Genomic DNA, 26,058 nt, shown 5'->3' on the forward strand with positions numbered 1-26,058 from the left:
AAAGGACCTGAAGACTGGCAGAACAGACTTACCACAGCTAAACATAGAGAAGAGGCCACATTGAAAAGAGTAGGAAGGCTGGAGATGGTTGGGAACCAAACTGATTCGTGAGACTGTCTGTAGGAGGGAGGGACACTGCAAGCATGAACAGGAGCAAACCCCACACCAGGCACCCCAAGGCTGGGGACCTGCACTGGGAAAATGAACCCCCATCACATCTGGCTTTGAAAACCACAGGGACTGAACTTTGCCAGTTCTTACAACCAGCGGGGCTTACCCCGAGAACCTTAAAAAATCAGCGGGCTCTGCTCTCAGACAGCTGGAGGGTGATAGGACACTGAGTCCTGAACCCTAAAGAGACAGCATAACATAGAGCCCTGCTGAGATACAGCATGGAAGTAGCAGTCTGAGAAATACCTGGAATATACTGTGGTATACAGAAGGAGATTTATTTACAAGTCTCAGAACGTGTGCTTGAGAGGCACGGAATCTTTAGGAATCTTCTCCCAAAGGAAAAATCTTCCATTCCTCTCTCCTGCACCCCTGCCTAAAGAGGGCGCCCCCAGGAACCAGCTCAAACACTCTCCAGCAAGCTTGCTAACACTGCACAATCCCCTCTCTCCGGCCCCATCTGATCTGCCCTTGGCAGGAGTCCATTCAGAACAGCACCACAAAATGGCATTGTGCAAGCAGCTGCAACAGGGCCCAACACCACTCCCAAGGGACTCCTGCCTTGGGGAGTGGGGACAATAACCACACACACACCAGTTACACTGTGGCCCCAACAGTGGACTGGGGAAGACATCTGGTCTCCCCTACAGCCTGTCAGGGAACAAAACAGGAAGGGTACCCTTCAGTTCAGTGTGACCACAGCTCTTGGAAAATGCCTGGTCTGAACTACACAACTCAAGCCCAAGGCAGCCCAACTGGCCCATTAGCAACACAGGACCCAAAACCTGCCCACGACAGGCAAAGAGAACCATGGCAGCCAACTGAACTGAAGGCAAATGCAGCTTAGGCACAATGGTAGAGTGCACTCAACACACAAAGGAAACAACCATGAAGCACCAGGTTCTGGTGAACAGGGGACACTGTACTACAGGGCACTACAGGACCTCTTCTTCATAAGGCCACTACTTTCAAAAGCAGGAGACCTAGCTGACCTTTGTAACACACAGAAACAGACACAAGAGTTAGATAAAATGAGGAGACAGAGGACTATGTCCCAAATGAAAGAACAAGACAAAATCAGAGCAAGAGACCTAAATGAAACAGAGGTAAGTAATATGCCTGAGAGATCATTTAAAGTAATGGTCATAAAGATACTCACTGGACTTAAGACTGGAGGATCTCAGTGAGACATTCAAGAAAGAGAGAGAAAACATAAAAATGAACCAATCAGAGATAAAGAGCTCAATAACTAAAATTAAAGATATACAGGAGGGAATAAATAGTAGACTAGAGAAAGCAGAAGAATGGATTAGCAACTGGGATGATAGAGTAATGGAAAGCAATCAAGATGGACAGAGAAAGAAAAAAGAATAATAAAAAATGAGAGGAGATTAAGGGAACTCAGTGACACCATAAAATGAAACAACATTTACATTACAGGGGTCCCAGAAGAAGAAAGAGGAAAGGTGGCAAAAATTTATTTCAAGAAATAATAGGTGAAAACTTCCCTAATCTGGGAAAGGAAACAGAAATCCAAACCCAGGAGACACAGAGAGCAGTCCCCACCCCCAAAATCAACCCAAGGAAGTCCACACCAAGACAGAAGAAATTAAAATGGCAAAATGTAGTGAGAAAGCTGGAGGCATCACAATTCCAGACTTCAAGTTATATTACAAAGCTGTAATAATCAAAACAGTATGGTACTGCCACAAAAATAGACACATATTTCAATAGAACACAAAGTAGCCCAGAAGCAAAACCATGATTATATGGTCAATTAATCTTTTGACAAAAGAGGAAAGAATATTCCATGGGAAAAAGTCTCTTCAGCAAATGGTCTTGGGGAAACTGGAAAGCTACATGCAAAAGAATGAAAGTGGACCACTTTCTCACATGAGACACAAAAATAAACCCCAAATGGACCCAATGTGAGACCCGAAACTATCAAAATCCTAGAAGAGAGCACAGGCAAAATGTCTCTGACATTGGCCGTAGCAACATTTTTCTAGATATGTCTCCTGAGGCAAAGGAAACAAAAGCAAAAATAAAATTATTGGAACTATATCAAAGTAAAAAGCTTCTGCCCAGGGAAGGAAACAAACAACAAAACTGAAGGGCAACCTACAGAATGGGAGAAAATATTTGCAAATGACATATCCAATAGAGGGTTAGTATCCAAAATATATAAAGAACTGATACAACTCAACACCCATAAAACCAAATAATCCAATTAAAAGATGGGCAAAAGACACGAACAGACATTTCTCCAAGGAGGACATGCAGATGCCCAATAGACACATGAAAAGGTGCTCAACATCACTCATCATCAGGGAAATACAAATCAAAACTACAATGATATAACTTCACACCTGTCAGAATGGCTAAAATCCAAAACACAAGAAACAAGTGTTGGTGAGAATGTGGAAAAAAAGGAACCCTCTTGCACTGTTGGTGGGAATGCAAATAGGCACAGCCACCCTGGAAAATGGTGTGGAGGTTCCTCAGAATGTTAAAAATGGAATTACCCTATGATCCAGTGATTCCACTACTAGGTATCTACCCAAGGAATACAAAAACACTAATTTGAACGGAAACATGCACCTCTATGTTTATTGCAGAATTATTTACAATAGCCAAAATATGAAAGCAGCCCAAGCGTCCACTGTTAGATAAATGAATAAAGAAGAGGTGATATGTTATTCAGCCATAAAAGAAAATGAAATCTTGCCATATGCAACAACATGGATGGATCTAAAGTGTATAATGCTAAGCTCAATTAGAGGTTCAAGAGACAGTTCAGAGAAAGACACCATATAATTTCATGCATTATTTGGAATTTAAGAAACAAAACAAATGAACAAAAAAAACAGACTTTTTTTTTTTTTTAAAGATTTTATTCATTTGAGACACAGAGATACAGAGGGAGAGAAAGCATCAGCAGGGAGAGAGGCAGAGGGAGAGGGAGAAGCAGGCTCCCCGCTGAGCCGGGAGCCCGACGTGGGCCTCGATCCCAGGACTCTGGGATCATGACCTGAGCCGAAGGCAGACGCTTAACCATCTGAGCCACCCAGGCGCCCCAAAAAACAGACTCTTAAGTATGGAGAACAAACTGATGGTTACCAGAAGGAGGAAGGAGGGGAAGGACAAAAGAGATGATGGGGATTAAGGAGTACAATTGCTGTAATGAGCACCAGGTGATGAATGGAAGTATTAAATCACTATACTGTACACCTGCAACTAATAGGACATTCTATGTTAATTATGCTCGAATTTTAAAAAATAAATCAATAAAAAATTTATATATATAAACAAAAATATATAAAGTTTTATATATGTGTATGTATATATATATATATGTATATATATATAAACACTGTTTTTCTTCCTGAACCTAACACTATTATCCTCCTTTGGATAAAGAAATATAGGGGGAAATGAAAAAGGAAAAATGGGCAGATGGAGATGTGACTGGGGGAGAAAGCAAGACAGAAAAATACCACACCCAACACACACATACACATACAGAAAAATCACTGCCTTCCGACAGACTCAGGGCAATTTGCCAGAAGTGGTACGCATTCTATCTATTTCTCATATCAACTTCCAACCAAAAATAACCTGTCTTTAAAACATTAAGCAAAAACTCAATTTTGAACAACATTCCAATAAAACCTCTCTAGTTTACCTTATTCTCTGGACCTAGGGTGGTTATGTTCTCTGTCCTAGTAAAACTAGGATAGAACGATGATATTATGCAGTCCTCAATCAGAGGTTCAAGAGACAGCTGATCACACAGCTGGCTGGCCAACATCAAGCCAGATCTGACGTTCAGGGATTCTCCCCAACAGGTAATTTTAGATCCAAAAAGTTATATTTGTATTTTTATTACTTCTTTCTTTATAACGAAAGTCCCCTTATAATACTAATACATTAGGAAAACAAAGAGTCAGGCAATTATGTTTGACAGGGTGGGAGAACAGGACTGCAACAAACTTGCAATCTCCAGCAACATCGGCTGGGACCGCCCTCTTGCACAACAACCAGGGGCACCAAGTTCAAGACGAATGGTGCAACTAGTAGCCTCAGACGGGTCTTTCTAACCTCCCTACTGCTTCTGCCTTGCTCGTACCCATTGCTCCCTGGATTGCTGAAGAGGGAAGTGATGAGATTACAACTTTAGTGCAATGCTCACAAACTCCTATCAACTGTGCCAGCATCGAGGAGGAAAATACAGGACTCCAGGACTCACAGCAAACAAAATACATCCTCCCATCAGGCTCCCTAGGACTACAACTGAAGGGAGCAGGAACTCCTCTCAACTCTTTTCAACGTTCACCTAGTATCTGCTGGGAACCATCCAGCAGTCAATCAGAGGGGAATGGGCTTTTACCCTTCCCATTAATCTTTTCAAAGCTGTCATCTCCGTACTTTGGCACTCAACAACAACAAAATCACCAGTTCTCCATTTTAATAGGAACCCATCAAATATATTTGGTAGAACTTAAACTCATGTCCTTGGAATTAAATTCCAAGTGACTGTGCTAGTTATCAAAAAGCTGGCGGAAGCCTGAAGAAGAAACATGAAATAAGCAAATCCTGAAATCTCCCTGCAAATATCACTTCTCTGCCCCTATTATAGAACCCAGTTATTCACACCTACAGGGTTGGTCAGAGGGGAGGGGTCAGGATGTCATAAACCAACAGAGGAAAACACATTTCCATGGACAAATAGGCAAATGATCACCTCCACCAGCAAGGGGTGCAGGAAAGTTATATTTCTATTATGTCCCAATAAGGTAACAGGGGAACACAGAGGGCTATTGTCCCAATCCTAGAGACCATAGTTCACTATAATACGCACTTGTAATACACTTGCAAATATATTTCAATAATATTTAGGATTTCTCATTATAATCATATTTAAAAAATTATTAAAATCACCAATAAAGACCCCCCGAACCCCCCAAAGAACCATTTAGGATGCTTCCGGGTTTTTCACTACTCTTGACAACAACTGAACACACGTATTAATAAATTTGATTTCCTTAAGGTAATTCAATTCCTAGGAATTTATCCTATCATAAAATATGATTTTGTAAAGATTTTAATTTATTTATTTGAGAGAGAGAGTGAGCGAGCGCACAAGTCGGGGGAGGGACAGAGAGAATCTCAAGCAGCCTCCTGCAGACACAGAACCCGAAGCAGGGCTTGATCCCATGATCCTGAGATCATGACCTGAGTCGACATCAAGACACTTAGCCAACTAAGGCACCCAGGCGCCCCTAGAATATGATTTTTTGAAAGAAAAAAATCCTTGCTTGAAATTTTATGGCTAAGTTGCCTTCCAGAAGGGTTGTACCAATTTATACTCCCACTATCAGTGTGTAAGAGTTCTCATTTCAGACTGTTTTCGAAAACACACAGGCAACTCAAATTGCCAACATGATAGGAGAGCAATTATCTGCCTGAATCTGGCCTAGCCTGCAAGGAGGAAATAAAGGTTCTTGCTGCTTCCTCAGAAAACTCAATTTGTACCCTTCTGTGAGCAAAAAAGAAGAATCCGTTCACTATCGCAAACTTAAAAGGAAATCAAGTACCAGCTTTATTACAAGGAATTGTTGAGCTTCCCCCAGGAGAACAGTAAATGTTCTGGTATTTTTAATAGCCCACATTCACAGAGAAAACACAAAGGACATCGGCCACTGCATGTATTGATATAAACTGTATTAGCAGCAATAATAAAACTGTATCTTGTGTGTTATCCTCGCTATTAATGCCAGTCCAGCCCATGAAAACTTGATTACTTTCAGAATGATAAATAAAATTTCAAGCCCCAGAATCATCTAACGCACGAGTTTATGGGTTCCCCCAAATTAAAAACATATATATGTTGTTTGACATAAACACTGATCTCATCTCATCCCATTCAATTCCTGTCTGGGCTCTTATTCTAAAGACGTAATAAAGTATGCTAAGCACTTAGACCTGGATGCATGCTCCAAAGAGAATAGCTCTCATCAGGCTGCTTTAAAACACCAGAATTCAGCTTCGAAACACTACTTTATTCCTCCCCAAAATAAGATTTTAAAACTGAAATAAATGGCCATGTGAAACGAATTCCATTCTGAAGGGGAACTAGTGTTTGCCTGCAGGCTCATCACTAAAATAGACGTTGGTCAAGAATCTCTAACTGAAAATTTGAGATTTAAAACATCTTGTCACTTTCAGGTTGGTATGTAGCTCTCTCCATTTGTTTCTCTAAGAAGATGGATTTATGTCAGGGAGGCACTTATGCATTTACGGTGGGCGGGAAAAGATAATGCTGCTTAATACTGTTCTATAATTACCAAAAAAAAACAAAACCAAAAAAAACGCCCAAGAACTGAATAGCGCTGGCACTGAGAACTAAGTCTCCGCTCCGAGTGCAGACATCACTTGAGGAAATGTGTCTGATGCTGCTATTGGAAGTCAGGTTGTTGACAGTGACGGATTCCCATTGTCCCCTGCCGTCCAAGTCCCCAGATTCACCACATTTCACAAGCACACTGCGGTTTTCCAAGAACCCCCTTTATTTTTTCCTACTGGTAACTTCCGCCAGTTCTGGTTATACTAAAAATGAATTAATGATCATTCAAGAGTTTACGGTGTTATGGACAGAACGGACGGAGGAGGAGGTGTGACAAGAAGGGGGAGAACTGGGTACCCTGGAGGCATTCTTATCCTGCATGATCAGGAGCGGGGGACAGCTGTTAGCCCATCAAAAGGGGGGCATTCATAAAACACTGTGTATTGGTGTCCTAGAGGTACCATAACTGATTCCCACAAATCGGGTGGCTTAAAACCAGAAGCTTATCACCTCACTATTTTCTGGAGGCCAGAAGTCTGAAATCAAGGCATTGGCAGAGTTGGTTTCTTCTGGAGGCTGGGGGAGAACCTGTTCTGTGCTCTCCTCTAGCTTCTGGTGGCTTCTGGCAATCGTCGGAGTTCCCTCGCCTGTGGTTATCATCACCCTTCCCTCTGCCTACGTCTTCACATGGCCTTCCCTTCATGGGTCCCCGGCATCGTGTCTCCCATGGCCTCCTGAGAAGGAGGCCACCAGCCATTATGAAGGTAGGGCCCACCCTAATCTAGTATGTCCTCATCTTAACTAGTTATACCTACAAAGATCCTATTTCCAAAGAAGAACACGTTCTGAGGTTGAGTTCAGGGGAACATGAATCAACCCAGTACACAATGATGCGCTCACAGGTGAACTTCCCATACAGACTTGCAGTCGGTAACTCTAAGTGCATTCATTCCACAGCGTTTGCTCGACCCTGTGTCCTATAACCCGGCCTAGCAGGTTCAGGGATCTCAGTCAGCATCTGCTGAGTGATGCATGAATGAACCTTTTGATTCAGCACCAAAGCCCTTCTTTGGAGCATGGATCTGCCGAGTGACAGCATCTTTCTCCAGAGTCGTTTCCTCTAACATAGACCGAGAAGGTAAAAGAAAGTCAAGATGCCCACACTGCAGTGACCTGAATGCAGAATCCTGCCCGGCTCCGGTGCACCCCCCTACCCCCCCAGCCTCCCACCCACTTCACCTTCATCACCCATTACCTATAACACATTGAACTTGCCTTGGTCTCTTTCCAAAGGACCCGACCGAGATTGAGAGAAACCACTCTCTCTCCTTTCACATCCATATATAATCAGTTTCTGTGTTAAGTACAAACTGGAATAAGCAAGTTTGGGAATAAAACACATAGGACACTAGACAAGCATACAGATCAGTTGGTGAGAGCAGAAGCACCTTTGCCCCCTGACTCCAAACACCATGCACCAGGATCTCAGGGAGTAGGATTTACAGGGGATGGGCTGCACCAGCCGGTGAAAGCTGGCTGTGAGCCCTCCTCCTAGGCAGGGTCCAAAATGCAGTGACCAACAGGAGGAAGGGGACCGGAGACAGGGGAGGGAGGGGGTGGCAATCAGGGAAAGCTTTGCAAAGCAGTGATTTTGAGCCGGGTTGTAGAAAGTGAAGTAAGAGATTTCCACACAGACAAGGGTGAAAAAGGGCTTTCTAAGGAGGGGAATGAGCAAGGGAGAGGCACAGAGACATGAACCTAACCTAGTGTGTGTGCAGACCAGAAGCTTTTCTGCAATGCTCAGTGCATGGCTGGAGTAGACTACAGAAGAATCCACTCCGGAGCATCACCTACTTTGATATATTTTTTTAAGATTTTATTTATTTATCTGTCAGAGAGAAAGAGAGAGAGAGAGCACAAGCAGCGGGGAGGGGGGGGGGGGTGGCAGGCAGAGAGAGAAGCAGGCTCCCTGCTGAGCAGGGAGCCCAACGCGGGACTCGATCCCGGGACCCTAGGATCATGACCTGAGCCGAAGGCAGATGCTTAACCAACTGAGCCACCCAGGCACCACTGCTTTGATATTTTAGAGCCTCGTTCTGGGTGGTAGAGACAGCACAGACCGGACACGGGGCGGAGCGGAAAGGCAGATAGCCAGACATGTGGTGGTCCCAAGTGGTGGCCGTGGACGTGCAGAGGAGTGGACAGAGCCTAGTGACAGCCAGGCTGCCCACCTGAGAGGACCCGGTGACAAAGGGACGTGGGCGGTAAGGGAGAGGCAGGCAGGTTTCTGGGCCCTCCGCAGGCACCTGTCATAATTCCATGCTCTCGTGTAGTTGTTCCCTCCGCCTAAAACACCTTTCCTCCTGCCCCACACCTGGCACTGTGCCTAGCATACTGGGGACTCAAAAACTCTGGCAGAAATCAATGCATGAATATGTGTTTTGTGCCCCCCAAAAGAAAAGATGATATAGATGAGAAACCGGTAATAACCTACTTTGGGCTGAAGTGAAAGCATTTCATTCCCTATCCCAACCCAAAATATGGCCGGAGGGTCTCTTTAACTGAGGCTCCCGGAAGCACTGAAAACAGAACTGACAAAATAACTACAGTAGGTCACTGATTCATTCATTGAACACCTAATAAGTGCCAGGAGCTCTTGAGAGTGTGGGGGGGGGGGGGAGCGGTGGGGTACAGTTTGGGGGGTGAAACCAAAAAATGAAGTTTGTTGATTAAACACTAGGGAGAGTTATGATCACTGTTTAAAAATGATTTTTAATGCTATAACTTCCTGGCTACATGGTTATCTTCGTTGCGTCCCTATTTTCCCACACACATCATTCGAAAGTAAAGATTGGGAAGTTTGTGAATTTGTTTCAGAAAAACCGAACGACCGTGCTCCACACCCTGCACGGAGGGGAATGCAGAAAGGAGACGAGTCAAAGAGAGATGGAAAATCCGAGAGCCTGAGGGTAGGAAGAACGGATGCCTGAAGGAGCAAACCACAGACACAGAAACTTGAGGACAACAAACGGTCTTTGTGCCTCAAAGCAAACACCGCTGCCTTCCTAAGCCTCTTCGTGGTGGGAAATGAGCCATGAGTTGCAACCCCTTTATTTCATTACCTGTCCTCCAATAACTCATGGAATCAAGTGCAATCCAACCTGAGGGGGAGAAGGCGGGCTCTCCCTGACCTCAGACAGCTGCGGAGAACAGACCCGAGCTCCCAAAGACGTAACAAGGCTACTGTAATGTGTTATGAGGAGTCACTGCGTTAGCATCCGTTCCTCAAGATTCATAAAAAGCTCTTCCCAAACAAACATCAACAGAATACAAAATTTTCACTGCTCTGTCCCCGGTCTTCACCAGGTGACCCTGAGGAGAGGGGTGGCCCACTAGGTTAAGGCCATGGTGACAGACAACATTTTTACAACTAGTATGAGACTCTTGCTGTGCTGGGTATTACCTTCTAGTTGCTAGAAGTCTAGGTAATCTGGGGGAGAGGCCAGGGCAGCCAGGGGCCACCCAAGGGGGTCTGCTTCTCAACTAGTATGGAAGAATTTCTCTATTATTCAAAATTAGTATGAGATAAATACCGACCCTGTGTTAAGAGCCTCAGACTAGGGGTTGGGAAGCTTTTTCTGTAAAGAGCAAGGTCGTGAAGATCTTAGGCTGTGTGGGTCATCTGTCACAACCACACAACTCTGTGAGAGTAGCCAGAGACAACACATAAATAAGTCGGTACCTGGTTGTGCTCCAGGGTAACTCTACAGAACCAGGCGGCAGGACAGAGAGAGTGCACGGGCCCTCGTTTACAACATGGCAGAGCTCATCAAATCTTCAACCCCAACCTCATTATAGCACGGTCTTACCAACTGATTTAACCAACCGCCAAGGATTCTCCTGTGCAGGCTTCATCTTCATAGACCCCAAGAGGCTGAGGCAAAGCCCGCAGTCAAAGCGCCCCCCGTCGCCCAAATTAAGATACTCACCCAGAGGGGCGCCTGGGTGGCTCAGTTGGTTAAGCAACTGCCTTCAGCTCAGGTCATGATCCTGGAGTCCCGGGATCGAGTCCCGCATCAGGCTCCCTGCTCAGCGAGGAGGCTGCTTCTCCCTCTGACCCTCCCCCCTCTCATGTACTCTCTCTCATTCTCGCTCTCTCAAATAAATAAATCTTAAAAAAAAAAAAAAAAAAAAGATACTCACCCAGAGAAATCCGTAGTGAGGATTCCATAGTGGAAAATGTATATGCGGCTGATGTGACATATTGTAAGGTATCCCATTGCTACAAAAAAGGAGTATCTGAAACCAGAAACAGAGAGGATCAGATGATTACGCAGGGCGGTAACACAATCAATTTTCTCCTCTTCCTCTCCCTCACTCCCCACATGTCATCCATCGCAATCTGCCACCCAGTCTGTGCGCTCCCCCTTCCCTTTTGCACTCATTGCCTGGAACCCTTCATCTTTCGTCACGGGGACAGCACAGTGGAGTCATCCAGGGAGCTTTACAAACTGCAGACACCTGGGCCTCACCCCCGATATCCGGGCTTAATTGGTACAGGATACCCCCAGCAGGTGTTAAGTCCATTGTGCAGCCGGAGCTGGGAACCACTGACCTAGAAGGTCTTGCTCTCAGATTCTCCTCTTCCCAAACCATTGTGCTTACACCAGATCATTGTAAAATACAGGCCAGCGTCACCCTGCCGGCCACTCCCTTCCCCAAACACTTTGTTCTCTTGGCTTCTACTTTGTGTTTGCGTCCCACCTCTCTGGTTAATTCTTCCGCAGCTCTTACTCAGCTTATCTTACTCCACTTTCTCCTTAGGTGTTAGCGTTCCCAAGGGTCTGCTCGGGACCCTCCCTGCCCAAGCCTGAGGCTTCGGTTACCACATACTCCGGATCGCTCCGTGGCTTCCTACTGAGACTGGCCCTGACCTCATGGGATAAACCAGCAAAACCCACGCGCGCATGCTCATGCACGCATGCGCACGCACACGCGGGGCCTTTGAGAACATCATCAATTTGCAATTCTACATCTGTGACGTGAAAGGACAAAAACTCAACTGAGTAAATGCTGAAGATCTAATTATCTTCGTTAAGTGATGTCTGGCTCTGGCAGCAGCATTCCATCTAGCAAGGAGAGGGGAGCTCCAAGGAGTGGCACAAAATGGAAGGTTTTTACAGGCAGAAGGGTGGAATAAGGAAGTGACTAGGAAAAGAGAAGGGACTGTTTCAAGCAAGGCCACTTTCCCTTAGAGGGAAGCGTCTTACCATGCGGGATGACCTCATCTTCCCTTTGGGGGATGGAGAGGGCCATGTGACAGATCCTCCTTGGTGCTGACCAGAAAATTCCTGGCTGACCGAGGAGGACTTACATTTCTGGGGGAGGTTGAAAACTGCAGCGAGGTTAGGTATTAAGCCCCAGTTTGGTGAGTTGGCCCAAGTGACTCCATTGTGGGTCTACGGTTTTCTTTTTAACAGTGATAATCTAATCAACCATTGTCTCCCCTACTAGACCAAGAGCCCCATGAAGGCCAAGAATGTCTTGTGTGTTTCATTCGCAAGAGCAGACGACTGTGTGCTGCACAGACCAATAACTAAATAAATGTTATCTGTCTTAAAAGCCTCCGATGGGTCCCACTGTCCAGTCACATCAAAACTCCTGAACGCGACATGCGATGTGCTTCATGCACTGAGCTCTAGCTTTCCCTTCTGGACTCCTCTCCAACGACACTCCTGGTCCACCTTATGTTCAAAATATACCAGCTGCTCACTCTCCACAATTACAGCTTCCATTTTCAGGCCAAATGTCTTCCACATGCCCCTTCCCCTGCCTGCAACCCCCTTCTCCATCCTCTCGTCTACCTGCAAACTGCCTAAGCACCAGGTAAGGCTCAGCTCCCAGTCAGTCCCCTGGCTCCAGCTCACCCCTCCTCCAGCACAATTCCTTGCCACACTGCCAGTATTTCCTTAGCTCTGCATGCCAACGTACACAATTATAACGCTGAAATGGTATGCATGTGTCTGTCACGCCAACTCACGGTGACCTTGGGCATCCCCACCCTTGACCATGGAAGGGCTTCGGGTACTGTTAGTTGAAATGAACTGAAAGTACATTCGACATTTTAAATGGCTCAGGAGCCCCTCCGAGACAGACATAAATGCAGAAGGTATAGCATTTAAACATGGGTCATAAAACAGGGAAGACGTATTTTCTCATATTAAATTATACTGAACTTGACAAATTCACATTAAAATAACTCATGAAGACTAAACCTACGGAATAGTGCAGTAGGAATAATAAAAACTCATTTGGTGGCAAGGGAGAACCAGACAGTGAGTGTGAAAGAGTTCTGAAAACTCTCAAGCACTACACGTCTTTATGTTCTCTTAACTGTTATTTACAAACAAAGATGTTACAACCCAAAAAAAGACTTTCCCAGCCTCGGGTTCATCCTTAACCCTTTCCAAAACAGGAAGACGGTGAACAAAGCAAGTGACTAAGAGAAAGCAACTTTCTGAAGACCTGAGCAGAAGCAGAATGGAGTTAGTTGGGCCTGTCCATGTCCAGGCTCTGTTTCTTTCTCTAGCCAGTTCGCGAGGGTCAAGGCAAAAAATCACAAAACAAACTCAAAAGACAAATTCTCCCAGGGCGCTTTTGAATGCAGCCATGCCTGCTTCCTCTTTCTCCTCAACAGGAGCTAGACCCATACCTACCCCTGCCCCTCCACCCAGAGAGAAAAGCAAGTTCAACTTACTGGTTATAATAAGAGCTACTTATTAAGGATGGCGCCAAGTACTATGTCCCATACAACAGGGCAATGTATTCATGGTCTAGACAAACCTGAAAAAAATCTAAGGAATCCAGAAGTGGTAGAGAGAGTACATATTCTGGAGAGAGACCAACATGATTTCAAATCCCAGCAATGGCAAAACTCCTGTGAGAAGTCGAGAGAGTAGTTATTTTAAGAAGGAGGGGTGTGGTAGAGATTGGGGCAGAGTGATGGTAATATTCCCCCTGTCCTTTGGCTGGGTAGCTGAAGGACAGGGGGTGGTAACATGGATGGTGGTAACATGGATGTATTCAATTTGTGCAAATTCATGGATCTGTATACCTATTTACCTCTCTGAACTTTGATTTCCTCCCCTTGGCAGAGAAAAAAAATCTGAATCCCATAGAATTGTCCTAGAAAGAATATATTTGCAATAATGATATGAAATATTAAGTATACCAAATGATACACTAAATAAGACTTTCCATATTAAAAACAATGAAAACTATTTAAAAGAGCCCGGCTTAGCACTCGGCACAAGGCAGGTAACCCCCACAACTGGTCACCGCGTTACCACATTCCGATACGAGGCTGTCAGTCTGAGGCGATACAAACTATATTCTGCTCCAACTGGTTCAGACATAATAAATTAACAGCTGTGTTTTCCGTGCCATATAGTGGCTTGGGAAGGAAACAGAGCTGGTGCCCCAAGAATTCTCTAGACAAAGACAACCATGTGTCCAGAAATGGGTTAACTCCCCGTAGCAGCAAAGACTGACCTTCCCCTCAGCTTCCCAGCCAAAGGACAGAACTCTTCTAACTGGCTCAGCCAGGGGAAGAAAACAATTCACAAAGAATCATGAAATCCTGATCCTGAAGAAAACTTGAACCCCACCTTTTAGAGACGTACAGAGAAGCTGTGAGAACTGCTTGAACTCACGCTGCTAGAAAGAGCCAGATTTCCAGGCTGATGTTCTTCCCCTGCCTCAACAGGAAGCAACTTCCCCTCCATCAGAAACTATGAGCCACTCCCTACTTCTGCAATCTTGGCAACCACACAAGCAAAGAGAGAGGGCATTCTTTCTCGTCTTATGACACGGCCCTTTGCTACCACAATATTATGATGGTGGAGCAGTCATAGCCTGTCTGGAAACCACTCGGCTTGGCCAAGGCTGGAGGGTTCCATTCCTGGCCAGAGACGAGCCCTGGCCCTGGCACGGAGCGAGCGTGCGTGGAGGTTCCTGACCCTCTGAAATGGTCCACACCCCGTCAGCAACACACAAGTGTGGCGAGAGCCAACAAGTCACAATTTGTAAGGTCGTTAAAAATGTGCTATAGAGATGCAACAACATTTTTATTCATTGTTGAATTGCTTCGGAACTCAAGTTTGGGAAAAACCAGACATTTTCACCCCACTCCCCACTAAAGATAGCATTCTGCTACAATATCAAGCATTCCCAAAACCTGTTCTTAGAAATATGGATTTCCCATTTCCCTTCTGAAGGAGTGACACAATCCCTTCCAAGGAAGGCATTCAGAAGAGAGATGATTACAATTCATTTTTTCAGAGCTCATCTGGACAGAGTTGGGTGAAAATAAAATTTAGAATCATGCAAAAAATATTTTCCCTTGAAAACCGGACATTTATTACAAGTGATGTACAAGATTATACATGAAAAAGTTAAATTTCAATGATTTTCAGAAGGAAAACTATTGTGCTAATCGTCTCATTAATCAAAGAGCCTTCCGGAGCTGAAAGAAGGCACCTGCTTTTTCAGAGAAGTCATCAGAAAAGAAGTCACAACAGGGCAAATGTCTTTTCAAAGGTGTTCGGTCAGTCATTCCAAAAATATTTATTGAGCCTTTTTGCCCAGTGTTGTTCTAGGCTCTGAGGATACAACAGCAAACTCTGTTTTCATAGAGCTTACATTCCGGCACTATTGGAAGGCAGAATTAATACTGAGGTTTCACACAGACCCTGGGAAACACAGACAATGCTAAACAGATACCCAGGTGTCCGAATCGATGATCCAAGCATGTTGCCTTCAAGGCAGAATTAAGTTACTTCTATAACTTTTAAATCAAAATATCATAGTAAGAATACGTCTTCCTCTTTTAACATTTGACTGTACATATTTTAAGTACACAAAGTTTCGACATAGGTACACACCAAACCACAGCCAAATTCCAGGTAACAGACATATCCATCACCTGCTCTGCACGCTTCTTCCTGCCTCTCCGATCCCTTCCCCGTCTCCCCGGACCGTCCCAGCCCAGGTAACCTCTGATCTGATCTCTGCCGCTACAAGTTAGTTTGCATTTTCAAGAACAGAATTTCTGTGGCGTCCTTCATTCCGCCTATTTATTTATTTTTTTTTAAAGATTTTATTTATTTTTCAACAGAGAGAGAGAGATAGTGAGAACAGGAACACAAGCAGGGGGAGAGGGAGAGGGAGAAGCAGGCTTCCCACCGAGCAGGGAGCCTGATGTGGGGCTTGATCCCAGGACCCTGGGATCATGACCTGAGCCAAAGGCAGACGCTTAACGACTGAGCCACCCAGGCGCCCCATTCCACTTATTTATTTTGAGGCTTCATCCATGTGACTGTGTGTTATCAATCATTCCCCCCTTTTTATTGCGGAGTCGTATCCCACTGTGGTGACCATTTAGACTGTGTCCAGTTTGGAGGCTACCACAGAGCTGCTTCTACTCTGATACGTTTGCAAAGCGTCCTCTGAACACTCCCAGCATTTAGGGGTCCCCACCTCTCCTTCTGACACTCCCAGAGAACTTAGGATATGCCACATGTGGCCGGCAAAATGGGGAAGGTACCCCTTTACCCTGGAAACACATTTCAGAGGTCACGAAAAACCTCACGTGGCCTGGCTCGCTCCCAGAAGCTTACCTGTGAATACTGGATACGTTTGCGGTGACCATGATCCCGTAGCACATTAACACCAGCACAAAAAGGTGTATGGAGTACCTTTAAGACATCACGGAGAGAAGGAGGAACACTGATTATATTCCAAATTAACAGACCTACCGGACCCCCATGATGCCGCCACTCCACCTCCCGCCCCCACCAAGAAGCGCATGAGCCATTAACTCGTGTTTGTGTAAGAGAAAATAAATCAAGTATTTTACTCTGTGTAATTAAGGTACTAGATCTTGAAACGGCAGGAGGAAGTCATGACAGTCTGCCAACGGCAGCGCTGGTCATGTCAGCAATCCATAAATGGAATGCTTATATTTTTGCACACATACAACTGAGAGTCCAGAAGCATTCTTTCTTTCCTTAGAACTTTTTGTTGTTTTGGCGTTTTTTTGTTTTTTGTTTTTTGGGTTTTTTTTATTTTAAAGCACCTGGACCCAAACTGACCTTTCCCACACCCACCAAGACTTTCACCTAGTAGCTGCTTCAAAATACTCATCATCCTTTCTCAAATTTTTATTGGAGGCTGAAGAGCAGTATTCTAGTATCCTGAATAAATTCACAAATTTCCTTAAGTTGTCATTCTAGAAAGGTTGGTTCCCAAAACTCCCCCCCGCCCCCGCCCCAGAAGGGCCACTCCCAGGGCAATTGGCCAGCTTACCTAGTAGAGGAAGGTGTCATCTACAGGCTCTCTCTGTTGAGAAATAACTCGTGTTTCCTCAAACCAGCACTAAAACTATTGTTCTACTCCCAGCATAGGACTAACACCAATTACCCCTAGCAGTAATGCAAGAAAAACACCAATATCTACAACAGGTAGGAAAAGTTCCTCACCTGGAAAATGAAACTTTATAGTATCCTATTTACATGACCCAGGGGGAGATCAGCAGAAGCATAATTTGTAGCAAAATTCACGGAACTGACTTCCAACGGGTAGTTTATTGGTTCTAGGTTCTTAGAGTAAATGGACATTCCTGGGACATCCCCATTATGCTACAATAGGAGTAAATACATTTCTTTCCTCGGCGCCTGGAAAATGCCAAGAATACTGCCACAAAACACCCAAATGATAAAGATTAGAATTTCTGAGGCTCATACTCACCAGCCAAAACAAAAGATGACAAAATAGATGCCAAAAATGGTGACAAATGCGTGCCGGACATTGGGACTGGTTTTACCAGGACTTAAGTAGATGCGAAACCACAACGCAGCAAACAGAGCAAAGACCTGGCATGCCACAAAATTCACCTGTACGGGAGGAGAAGAAAGAGAGAGAGACTCAAAACCGTTACCCTTTTCCTTGTGTGCGGATTCTCTCTACTCTTTCCAGATTTCCACACCAAGGTACCTCTAAGACTTGGACTTGGATTGTTTCCTCAGCAGAGTGTTCGTTTGGAAACGGTTCGGGAGACTGAAAATTCACCATGCCCCCGTCTGGTGTAAGAAGCGAGGAACCGGAGTTTTGTTCCCAATCCTTTAAGGCTAGCCAAGGTGGCTTTTCCACCCACACACAGAGGGCTTTTGAATGTACAAGGGCCTCAGCAACTGCGGGGTCAGTTTGCTGGGTCTCTTTCCCCCACCCCACGCCCACCCCCAGTGCTATCCTAAGATAAAACACTTGTTCCCGTAGAGTCGCAAATGAATCAAGTCCATGAAGCTTCCTTCATTGAATACCTAAAAAACTAAATGCTTCTCTCCAAAGTCATCAGTCAGCTGTTTTGATCTAATTTTGCTCATTTTAAATTAACACCAAATTAACACGAGCATCGCTCAAGCTCAAGGGGTGGCGCGAAAATCCACACATAAAAAGAAACAATCCCGCCTTAAACTTCCAATGCCAAACCCTGTCCAATTGTGCAAAACAGGCAACAAATTTCCTTAGAAAAATCTCACTGGTCTATCTCTCAAAAATACTGGGCTTGAAAGAAAATATAAAATAATTCCCTGATACCCGTGGGAAAGATCAGCTGATTTAACCTAAAACCAAAATATATCAAGCTATGTAATCATTAACAACACATGGAAGAGCGGTTCAAACTTCCCGGAGTATTTGGAGTGAAAACTTCGCTTTTGGAAGACACTTAATGGAAAAGGGATTGAGGATACAAATATCTGAATAGAGCCTCAAATTCAGCCTCCACAGTTTTTCACACTATAGAAAACAGTAGCTGTTAGTGACATTCACTAGGGCTGCCACTGAGGTGGGGTTGGAGGCAGGAACACCGCTCCGCCTGAGCTCACTTCGTTTTCCCAGTAAAAACCAAGACTACTTTGGACCCCTGATGATTCACAGAAATACCTTCGGAGAATTTTTTGTTTCGTTTTATTTATTTATTTATTTTTTTAGTAGGCTCCATGCTGGGCTCGAACTCATGACACTGAGATCAAGACCCGAGCCGAAATCAAGAGTTGGCTGCTTAATCGACTGAGTCACTCGGGTGCCCCTTTCGTTTCGTTTTTAAAAAATGACTGTGCTAAGTTTCCCCCTCTATTAGATCACTCGTGTTCACTGGTCTCTCCAAAAATTTAGTCCCGCTACTGCCCGCCATCACTTTCTAACCTGAAAGAGAGAGAAGGTGAATTGTGATCCTAGCCTACATGATGTGGTCATAGTTTTTTTTTAATTTAAATTCAATTAGCCAACACATAGTACATTATTAGTTTCAGATGTAGAGTTCAATAATTCATCAGCTGCATATAACACCCAGTGCTCATCACATCATGTGCCCTCCTTAATGTCCATCATCCAGTTACCCCACCCCCCACCCACCTCCCCACGGTCATACCTTATGTAGCCTAAATACGCCACCACCAACACTCTCTCTCTCTCACACACACACACACACACACACACACAATGGAGAGAAAAATAACCATTTTAGCAAGGTTCAAAACGTAAAGGAATTGGCAAGTAGAAAGTCAAAGTTATGGGGGCGCCTGGGTGGCTCAGATGGTTAAGTGTCTGCCTTTGGCTCAGGTCATGATCTCTGGGTCCTGGGATCGAGCCCCACATCAGGCTCCCTGCTCAGCTTGGTGCCTGTCACTCAGCTGGCCCAGACTTCCTCAGCCTCCAGGCGGTCTTGTCAGCTGAGCTTGTCTTAAAGGTGTGTCCTTGCAACCCTCCAAGGAAGAATAAGGATCACCGTGCAAACACCATCTGATCTTGTCACCCCAGTGATCGATAAAGAGGAAAGAAAGGCTCACTGGATCACTGACACAATCTGCCATTTTTCTGCCACCATAATCTGAATGCCCTAGTTCTGACTCTCAGGTGTCAGCTGGGCGACCTTAGGTAATTCATTGATTAATTCTGCCAACATTTACTGGTTGACGCTATATGCCAGATACTGGGGACAGGGTCAAGACACTGTCACTACCAGCAAGTCAAGAAAAGAAGACTTACATGCTCTGGGTTTCAATATTTTGGGGGACTGAGGGGCCAAACGTGTGATTTGGGAGACCTGATCTCTAATGTCCCTTCTGGCCCTAATGGTCTCTGATCCTAACCTAACCCCAATCCTTTCCCTTAACTGTCAGTAGTTAATGCCGAAACGCAAGACTTTGTTAGGAACTGAAAGCTCCCTCCCACACACAGAAACAACCCACTCCCCCGTCCTCTTCCTGGGAGTGAGTCACGGGTGGCTATCTGGAATGTTCCCCGGCAAACTGTTCCAAGGCAAAAGTGGAAACACAGCAGCACCGCTCAGTTCTACAGGAGGCTTCTAACAGAATTGCTTTTCAACTACCAGATGAACTTTTAAGTTCATCTTAAAAGGCACACGCTGACTGCCTTCGGCTCAGGTCATGATCCTGGAGTCCCGGGATCGAGTCCCATATCGGGCTCCTTGCTCGGCGGGGGGGTCTGCTTCTCCCTCGGACCCTCCCCCCTCCATGTGCTCTCTCTCTCTCATTCTCTCTCTCAAATAAATAAACAAAATCTTTAAAAAAAAAAAAAAGGCACACGCTGAGCCACAGTTAGACACCACTTCACACCCATGAGAATGGCTATTATTTAAAAAAAAAAAACACAAAATAATAAGTGTTGGCAAGGATGAGGAGAGATTAGAACCCTTGTGCGCTGCTGCTGGGTGCGCAGGATGGTGCAGCCACTGTGGAAAACAATATGGCGGTTCTTCAAAAAATGAAAAATACGGGCGCCTGGGTGGCTCAGTCGGTTAAGCGACTGCCTTCGGCTCAGGTCATGATCCTGGAGTCCCAGGATCGAGTCCCGCATCGGGCTCCCTGCTCGGCGGGGAGTCTGCTTCTCCCTCTGACCCTCCCCCCTCTCATGTGCTCTCTCTCATTCTCTCTCTCTCAAATAAATTAAAAAAAAATGGTTAAAATGGAAAATTTTATACTTTGTCTATTTTACCACAATTAAAAAAAAAGTATAGGCTAAAGCATGACACCAACTTCTTTGTGTTTGCTACTTCATATCAACTCAGTAGCTGGTATGAACTGTGACCATCTACGTGGCCAGCCGTGGCAGGCTGCCATGACAATTTATATAGGAACAGGATGAGATCTTGCTTCTTTCCTCTACATAGGGCCAATAAAATGGGAGGCACTGTTTTTCAGAAATATAAGTCACAATGGGTTTGATTTGAGGTATAGGATCTGCTTCCAAATAATCTTGAAAGGATGGGGAGAGTGGAATGAGCATAATAAATCAGTGGTTCTCAATGAGGGATGCCTTGCCCCGCAGGCAACAGTTTGGGTTGTCATAATCCAGAAGAGGTGGTAGGGGAAAGCTCCTGGCATCTAGTCGGTAGAGGCTAGGAATACCGCTAAAACATCCTAAAAGGCACAGGACAGCCCCCCACGACAAAGAATGTTTTGGCCAGGGTTAACAAATCATGGATCATGGTACAGATGAAGCAAGACTGGCAATGAGCGAAAACCAAGAGCTGAGCACATGAATGTTCATCCTACTGATCTCTCCACTTACGTGTATGTTTGAGCCTTTCCAGAATAAACAGGGTTTAAAAATTACACAACTCTGGAAAGCAAATCACTGGCCTGAGATGATACAGATATTTAACCAACTGAGCCACCCAGGTGCCCGAGATGATACAGATATTAAAGTCTGGTGACTACTAGCAGTTGAAACTAGGAAGGTCTCTTTATCCAAATTGGAGAAACACCTAAGTTAGTCAAGTTATATATATATATATATATATATATATATATATATATATATACACACATATATGTATAGAAACAAACCAAAACAATAAAGGGATCACGTCTTCCTAAATAGGAAAAAAAAAAAAAGAAAAAATAAACCCACCTTTTATGAAATGAGCAAACTTCCATAAGAAGAGTGTCAAATTACAAGAATTACAAGAGAAAAAGATATACCTTCAATAATCATACATGAACACTGGGTATTATATGCAACTGATGAATTATTGAACACATCTGAAACTAATGATGTACTATATGTTGGCTAATTGAATTTAAATTAAAAAAAATAATGATAATAATCACACGAAGTATTCGTGACCGCCCATCCCACAACCAGCAAGAGATCCAATGGTTGCAGGAGTCGACCCAGAGCCGATACCTGGCTGCAAGACCAGGATCCACCACTTACTGGCCGAAGAGCTACAAGAACTTGCTGCATTTTGACTCTTAGATCCTGTGACGGGGGTAAAAACAGTGGTACCACTTCACAACGTTGCTGGAACTAAAGAATACTTAAGATTACCTGAAATAATGCCTGGCATTGACAAGCACCTGCTATTCATATTATTCTACACCCACCACATTAACACACAAATTATGGGTAGAATAATTCAATACACAGTAACTTCTGTTGAGCTATTACGAACTGGATTCCTCAGTCTCCTCCCTGCTGCCCTTGTACCGATTCCCCTTCCCACCCAACATTCAGGCAGCTGCCAGAATTTTCCATGCGTCCTTTCTTCCGCAGGGAGAGGCAATGCAGCTTGTGACAAAGAGTCAATGTCTGGGTTTTCCAGCTCCCAAGCAGGGTTTCATAAACCTAACGTAGAGATATATCTGAAAAAAGTCAAAGCAGCCTCTACAGATTTAGGAAAGGAGTCTGGGGGAAGGATGCGGGTATCTCTGTTAGGAGCCTGGTCGCCGGGCTTCTCGGAATGCAGCCCTGGGAGACGGATGGCCAGCACTGTGTCCAGGAGGCTCAGAGGGTGATGAAGTACACGGACCAGAGGCATCACTCCGGCCCCTCTCCCAGGCTCCGGGGACAGCAGAGAGACCAACGGAGAACTGGCAGGCCTGAGAAGTTCCTGCAGTTGCACTGAGGAGAACGCTAGCAGGAACCTGCTATCAGGAGCCACAGAAGATGCTACAGGGTAAAGGGCACAACACCCAAAACCAAAAGGAGAGGCTCCACTTGAGTAGAGGCCAGCAAGGCGCCAACAGCACATGGACCCGAAGCCCTCACCGAGGCACAAAGGTCCTTAGACCCCTCAGGGCTTAGCTTATTCCTAGCGGGAGAGCTAGACAAACCTTTAACATAACCAGCCTTAAACAGGAAGGGAGCTGCCCATAACTGGCAATTTAGCTTGAAAGCTAGATTAAGTTTAGCCGGGAGGAATTTGAAAGCTACATTTTTTCGCATCTCTATCCGTGGCTGTAAATTTTCAACCCATTGTCATCACCCCTATTGGAAATGTGCACCAAATTTTACATAAAAAATATTCACCTCAATAATCAAGAAGAAGGGACCTAAAAGTTCAACAATTAGTAAAGACATTGGTTAAACACGAAACAACTCAAGGATGCACCTTGCGTTATAATCCTTTTTGAAAGTACTGTGGTAGCATTTCCAATTCCTGGAAATGAATTCACTGGATGACAAAAAGCGAAATGCTAAGAAGATGTGAAGGCATTATTTATAAGACAAAATGAAGGAAGATCTACCTTTCAAACACAGGACAAGACGGATAGTAATTAATGGTAAATCCATACAGTATAACAGTATTAAAAATGGGCATTATAAAGCACCTGTGATAAAATGAAAAGCATTTGTTATAACTAGTTAAAAACACAGAATATAAAATTGTATGTATGCTTACAACTGTGTTAAAAAAAAACAATAGTGGCGTTAGGAAAAAGGCAAACATAACATCCAAAACGGAATCTTGCTGTTTTGCAGGGTGACAGGAATCCAGGCCAATTTTTTGTAAAATTTCTTTTTACAATTTATAGTTGTAAACTCCATGTGGAATTTCTTTTTTTTTTTTTTTTAAGATTTTATTTATTTATTTGACAGAGAGAGGTAGAGACACAGCGAGAGAGGAAACACAAGCAGGGGGAGTGGGAGAGGGAGAAGCAGGCTCCACGCTAAGCAGGGAGCCCGACGTGGGACTCGATCCCAGGACCCTGGGATCACGACCTGAGCCGAAGGCAGATGCTTAACGACTGAGCCACCCAGGCACCCCTCCATGTGGAATTTCTTACACACACACACAACCAAGGCAATCTAAGAAACTCCTAGAAATCTGCATTTAATTCTATGTACTGTAGCTTCAAGGTTGCATTTATTAGCACCTACGCCAGATAAAATTTAGGGAGGAACTGGGCATAAATTAAAAAAAAACAACCTGTCACAAGCTTCCTCTTAAAGAAAAACATGTTTTATAGGTGGCAAAATGTCAAGGGTAACAGTGTGGACGGCCAAAGAGAATAAAAATATGTACCACGATGCTCTTGAATAAACTCTTCACATTTAAAAGGAACATGTGGGATGTCTTTACTTTTGTGCTGATGCACCCCCTCCCGAGCAGAAAAGAAAGCTGCACTTTATTTGTGATATTCAACAATACGCTCTGCACAATTAAAGCATTGTGTGGGTCCTTATGCATAAGGAAACGGTAGAGCACAGCTGTTCCGATCAGACTCTCCACACACGCAAGCCTGACATACCTCAGATTCAACAACAGCTCCATTTCCAAGGCTCTTGCAAGAATTCAAAGTCACTGCAAGAAAAACACACACCCAAGGGTCTGACTCCCTGTTTCACCAAAGCGCAAACTGTGCTGCGATTTTCAAATGTACATCTTAAATCCTCCTGCTGTAATGTACTGCTAGAAAAGCGTTATTTGGGGATTTTTTTTTTTTTTAAGATTTTATTTATTTATTTGACAGACTGACAGCGAGAGAGGGAACACAAGCAGGGGGAGTGGGAGAGGGAGAAGCAGGCTTCCCGCGGAGCAGGGAGCCCGATGCGGGGCTCGATCCCAGGACCCTGGGATCATGACCTGAGCCGAAGGCAGACGCCTAACGACTGAGCCACCCAGGCGCCCCTATTTGGGGATTTCTGTTCCATGGTCTTCATATTCTTCCAAGAAACAAACTTTGCCAGGAGCAAAAAAAAGTTGCCTTCGTCCTAATGAAGAGATGCAAGCCATCTATTTTTACTGAACAGCAAATATTAACAGTCCAAAATTATTTCCTCTACGACAGTGGCTCACCAATGAGGCGCAGGCGACCGTCCAAGCCTGGAATGTTTCTCTCAGCAACACAGCCTTATATGCTCCCAGATAAAACCAATCTAATTAAACAATTCCTTATTTAAAGGCAAGCCATTCTTCCTCCACAAACAGTACTCTTTTGCATGACCTCCTACAAATAAAGGTGGCTGGGGAAGACGACACGAAATGCTATTCCCTTCAGTACCACAGAACAAAAAGTGTTTGTACCATACTCTTCAGCTACTTTGCGCTTTCAAAGAGATCCTTGTTGTGCTTCCATTTCCAAGCAGTTTGGAACATCAGCAAGAAATGCTTTGAAATTTGTAATGAGCTGATTTTTTTTGAAGCTTGTGCATAAGCAAATATTATTTAAAACTGATCATCAATGTGCGTGATTTATAACCAAACAGGCTTTTTTTTTTTTTAAGATTTTATTTATTTATTTGAGAGAGAGAGAGCAAGCGAGAGAGAGCATGAAGAGGGTCAGAGGGAGAAGCAGGCGCCCCGCTGAACAAGGAGCCCGATGCAGGGTCTGATCCCAGGACACTGGGATCATGACCTGAGCCGAAGGCAGACACTTAACCGCCTGAGCCACCCAGGCGCCCCTAACCACACAGGCTTCTAATGGACAGTTCACCCCACCGTAACAATAAATGCCATTCATTGAGTGCTCACCACGTGTTGGGCGCAGTGCTAAACCTTACGTAAATGATTCGACTTAAGCTTTCTAACAACTTTCTGAAGTAGCTGACTCCCACTTTACAGGGGAGGAGAATGAAAATCAAAACGGTTATGTCCGGGTGGCTGAATTCACAAAGCTAGCGAGTGGCAGAGCTGGGGCTGAAAACCTGACCTTAGTTCTCACTCAGTCCACCCTACCTCTTCCCCTCACCTCAAAGTACCACGAACCGGGAGGCTTAAACAAAGGAACGTTATTGTTGGGGGACCTGGGTGGCTCAGTCAATTAAGGGGCCGACTCTTGGTTTCAGCTCAGGTCATGATCTCAAGGTCGTAAGATCAAGCCCCACGTCGGGCTCTGAGCTCAGCATGGAGTCTGCTTGAGATTCTCTCTCCCTCTGCCCCTCAGCCCCCATCACACGAGCTCTTTCTCTCTAAAATAAATAAATAAATCTTAAAAAAAAAAAAAAAAGTTATTGTCTCCCAGTCCTGGAGGCTACGGGGCTGAATTCAAGGTGTCGGCAGGCTTGATTTCTGCTGACGCTTCTCTCCTTGTCTTGTAGATGGGCCACCTTCTCCCTGTGTCCTCCTGTGCTCTCCTTTTTGTCGTGTCTGTGTCCAAATTTCCTCTTTTTATAAGGCTATTAGTCATTGGATTAGAGCCCAACAAATGACCTCACTGTAACTTAATTTTCTC

The 26,058-nt window shown here is 44.6% G+C and overlaps 1 protein-coding gene across 1 annotated transcript in view; it reads right to left on the reverse strand.

Moving 5' to 3' along the window:
* MBOAT1 (membrane bound O-acyltransferase domain containing 1) overlaps positions 1-26,058 on the reverse strand; it is a 104,739-nt gene that overhangs the window by 29,859 nt on the left and 48,822 nt on the right. Inside the window, exons 2-4 of the mRNA XM_044917462.1 lie at positions 17,324-17,469; positions 16,195-16,272; positions 10,721-10,816 (exon numbers count right to left, since the gene is read on the reverse strand). Of these exons, the coding sequence (XP_044773397.1) occupies positions 10,721-10,816; positions 16,195-16,272; positions 17,324-17,469 (320 nt within the window). The remainder of the gene's footprint in view (positions 1-10,720; positions 10,817-16,194; positions 16,273-17,323; positions 17,470-26,058) is intronic.

The sequence above is a fragment of the Neomonachus schauinslandi genome, chromosome 8, assembly GCF_002201575.2.
Source record: "Neomonachus schauinslandi chromosome 8, ASM220157v2, whole genome shotgun sequence".
Taxonomy (NCBI): domain Eukaryota; kingdom Metazoa; phylum Chordata; class Mammalia; order Carnivora; family Phocidae; genus Neomonachus; species Neomonachus schauinslandi.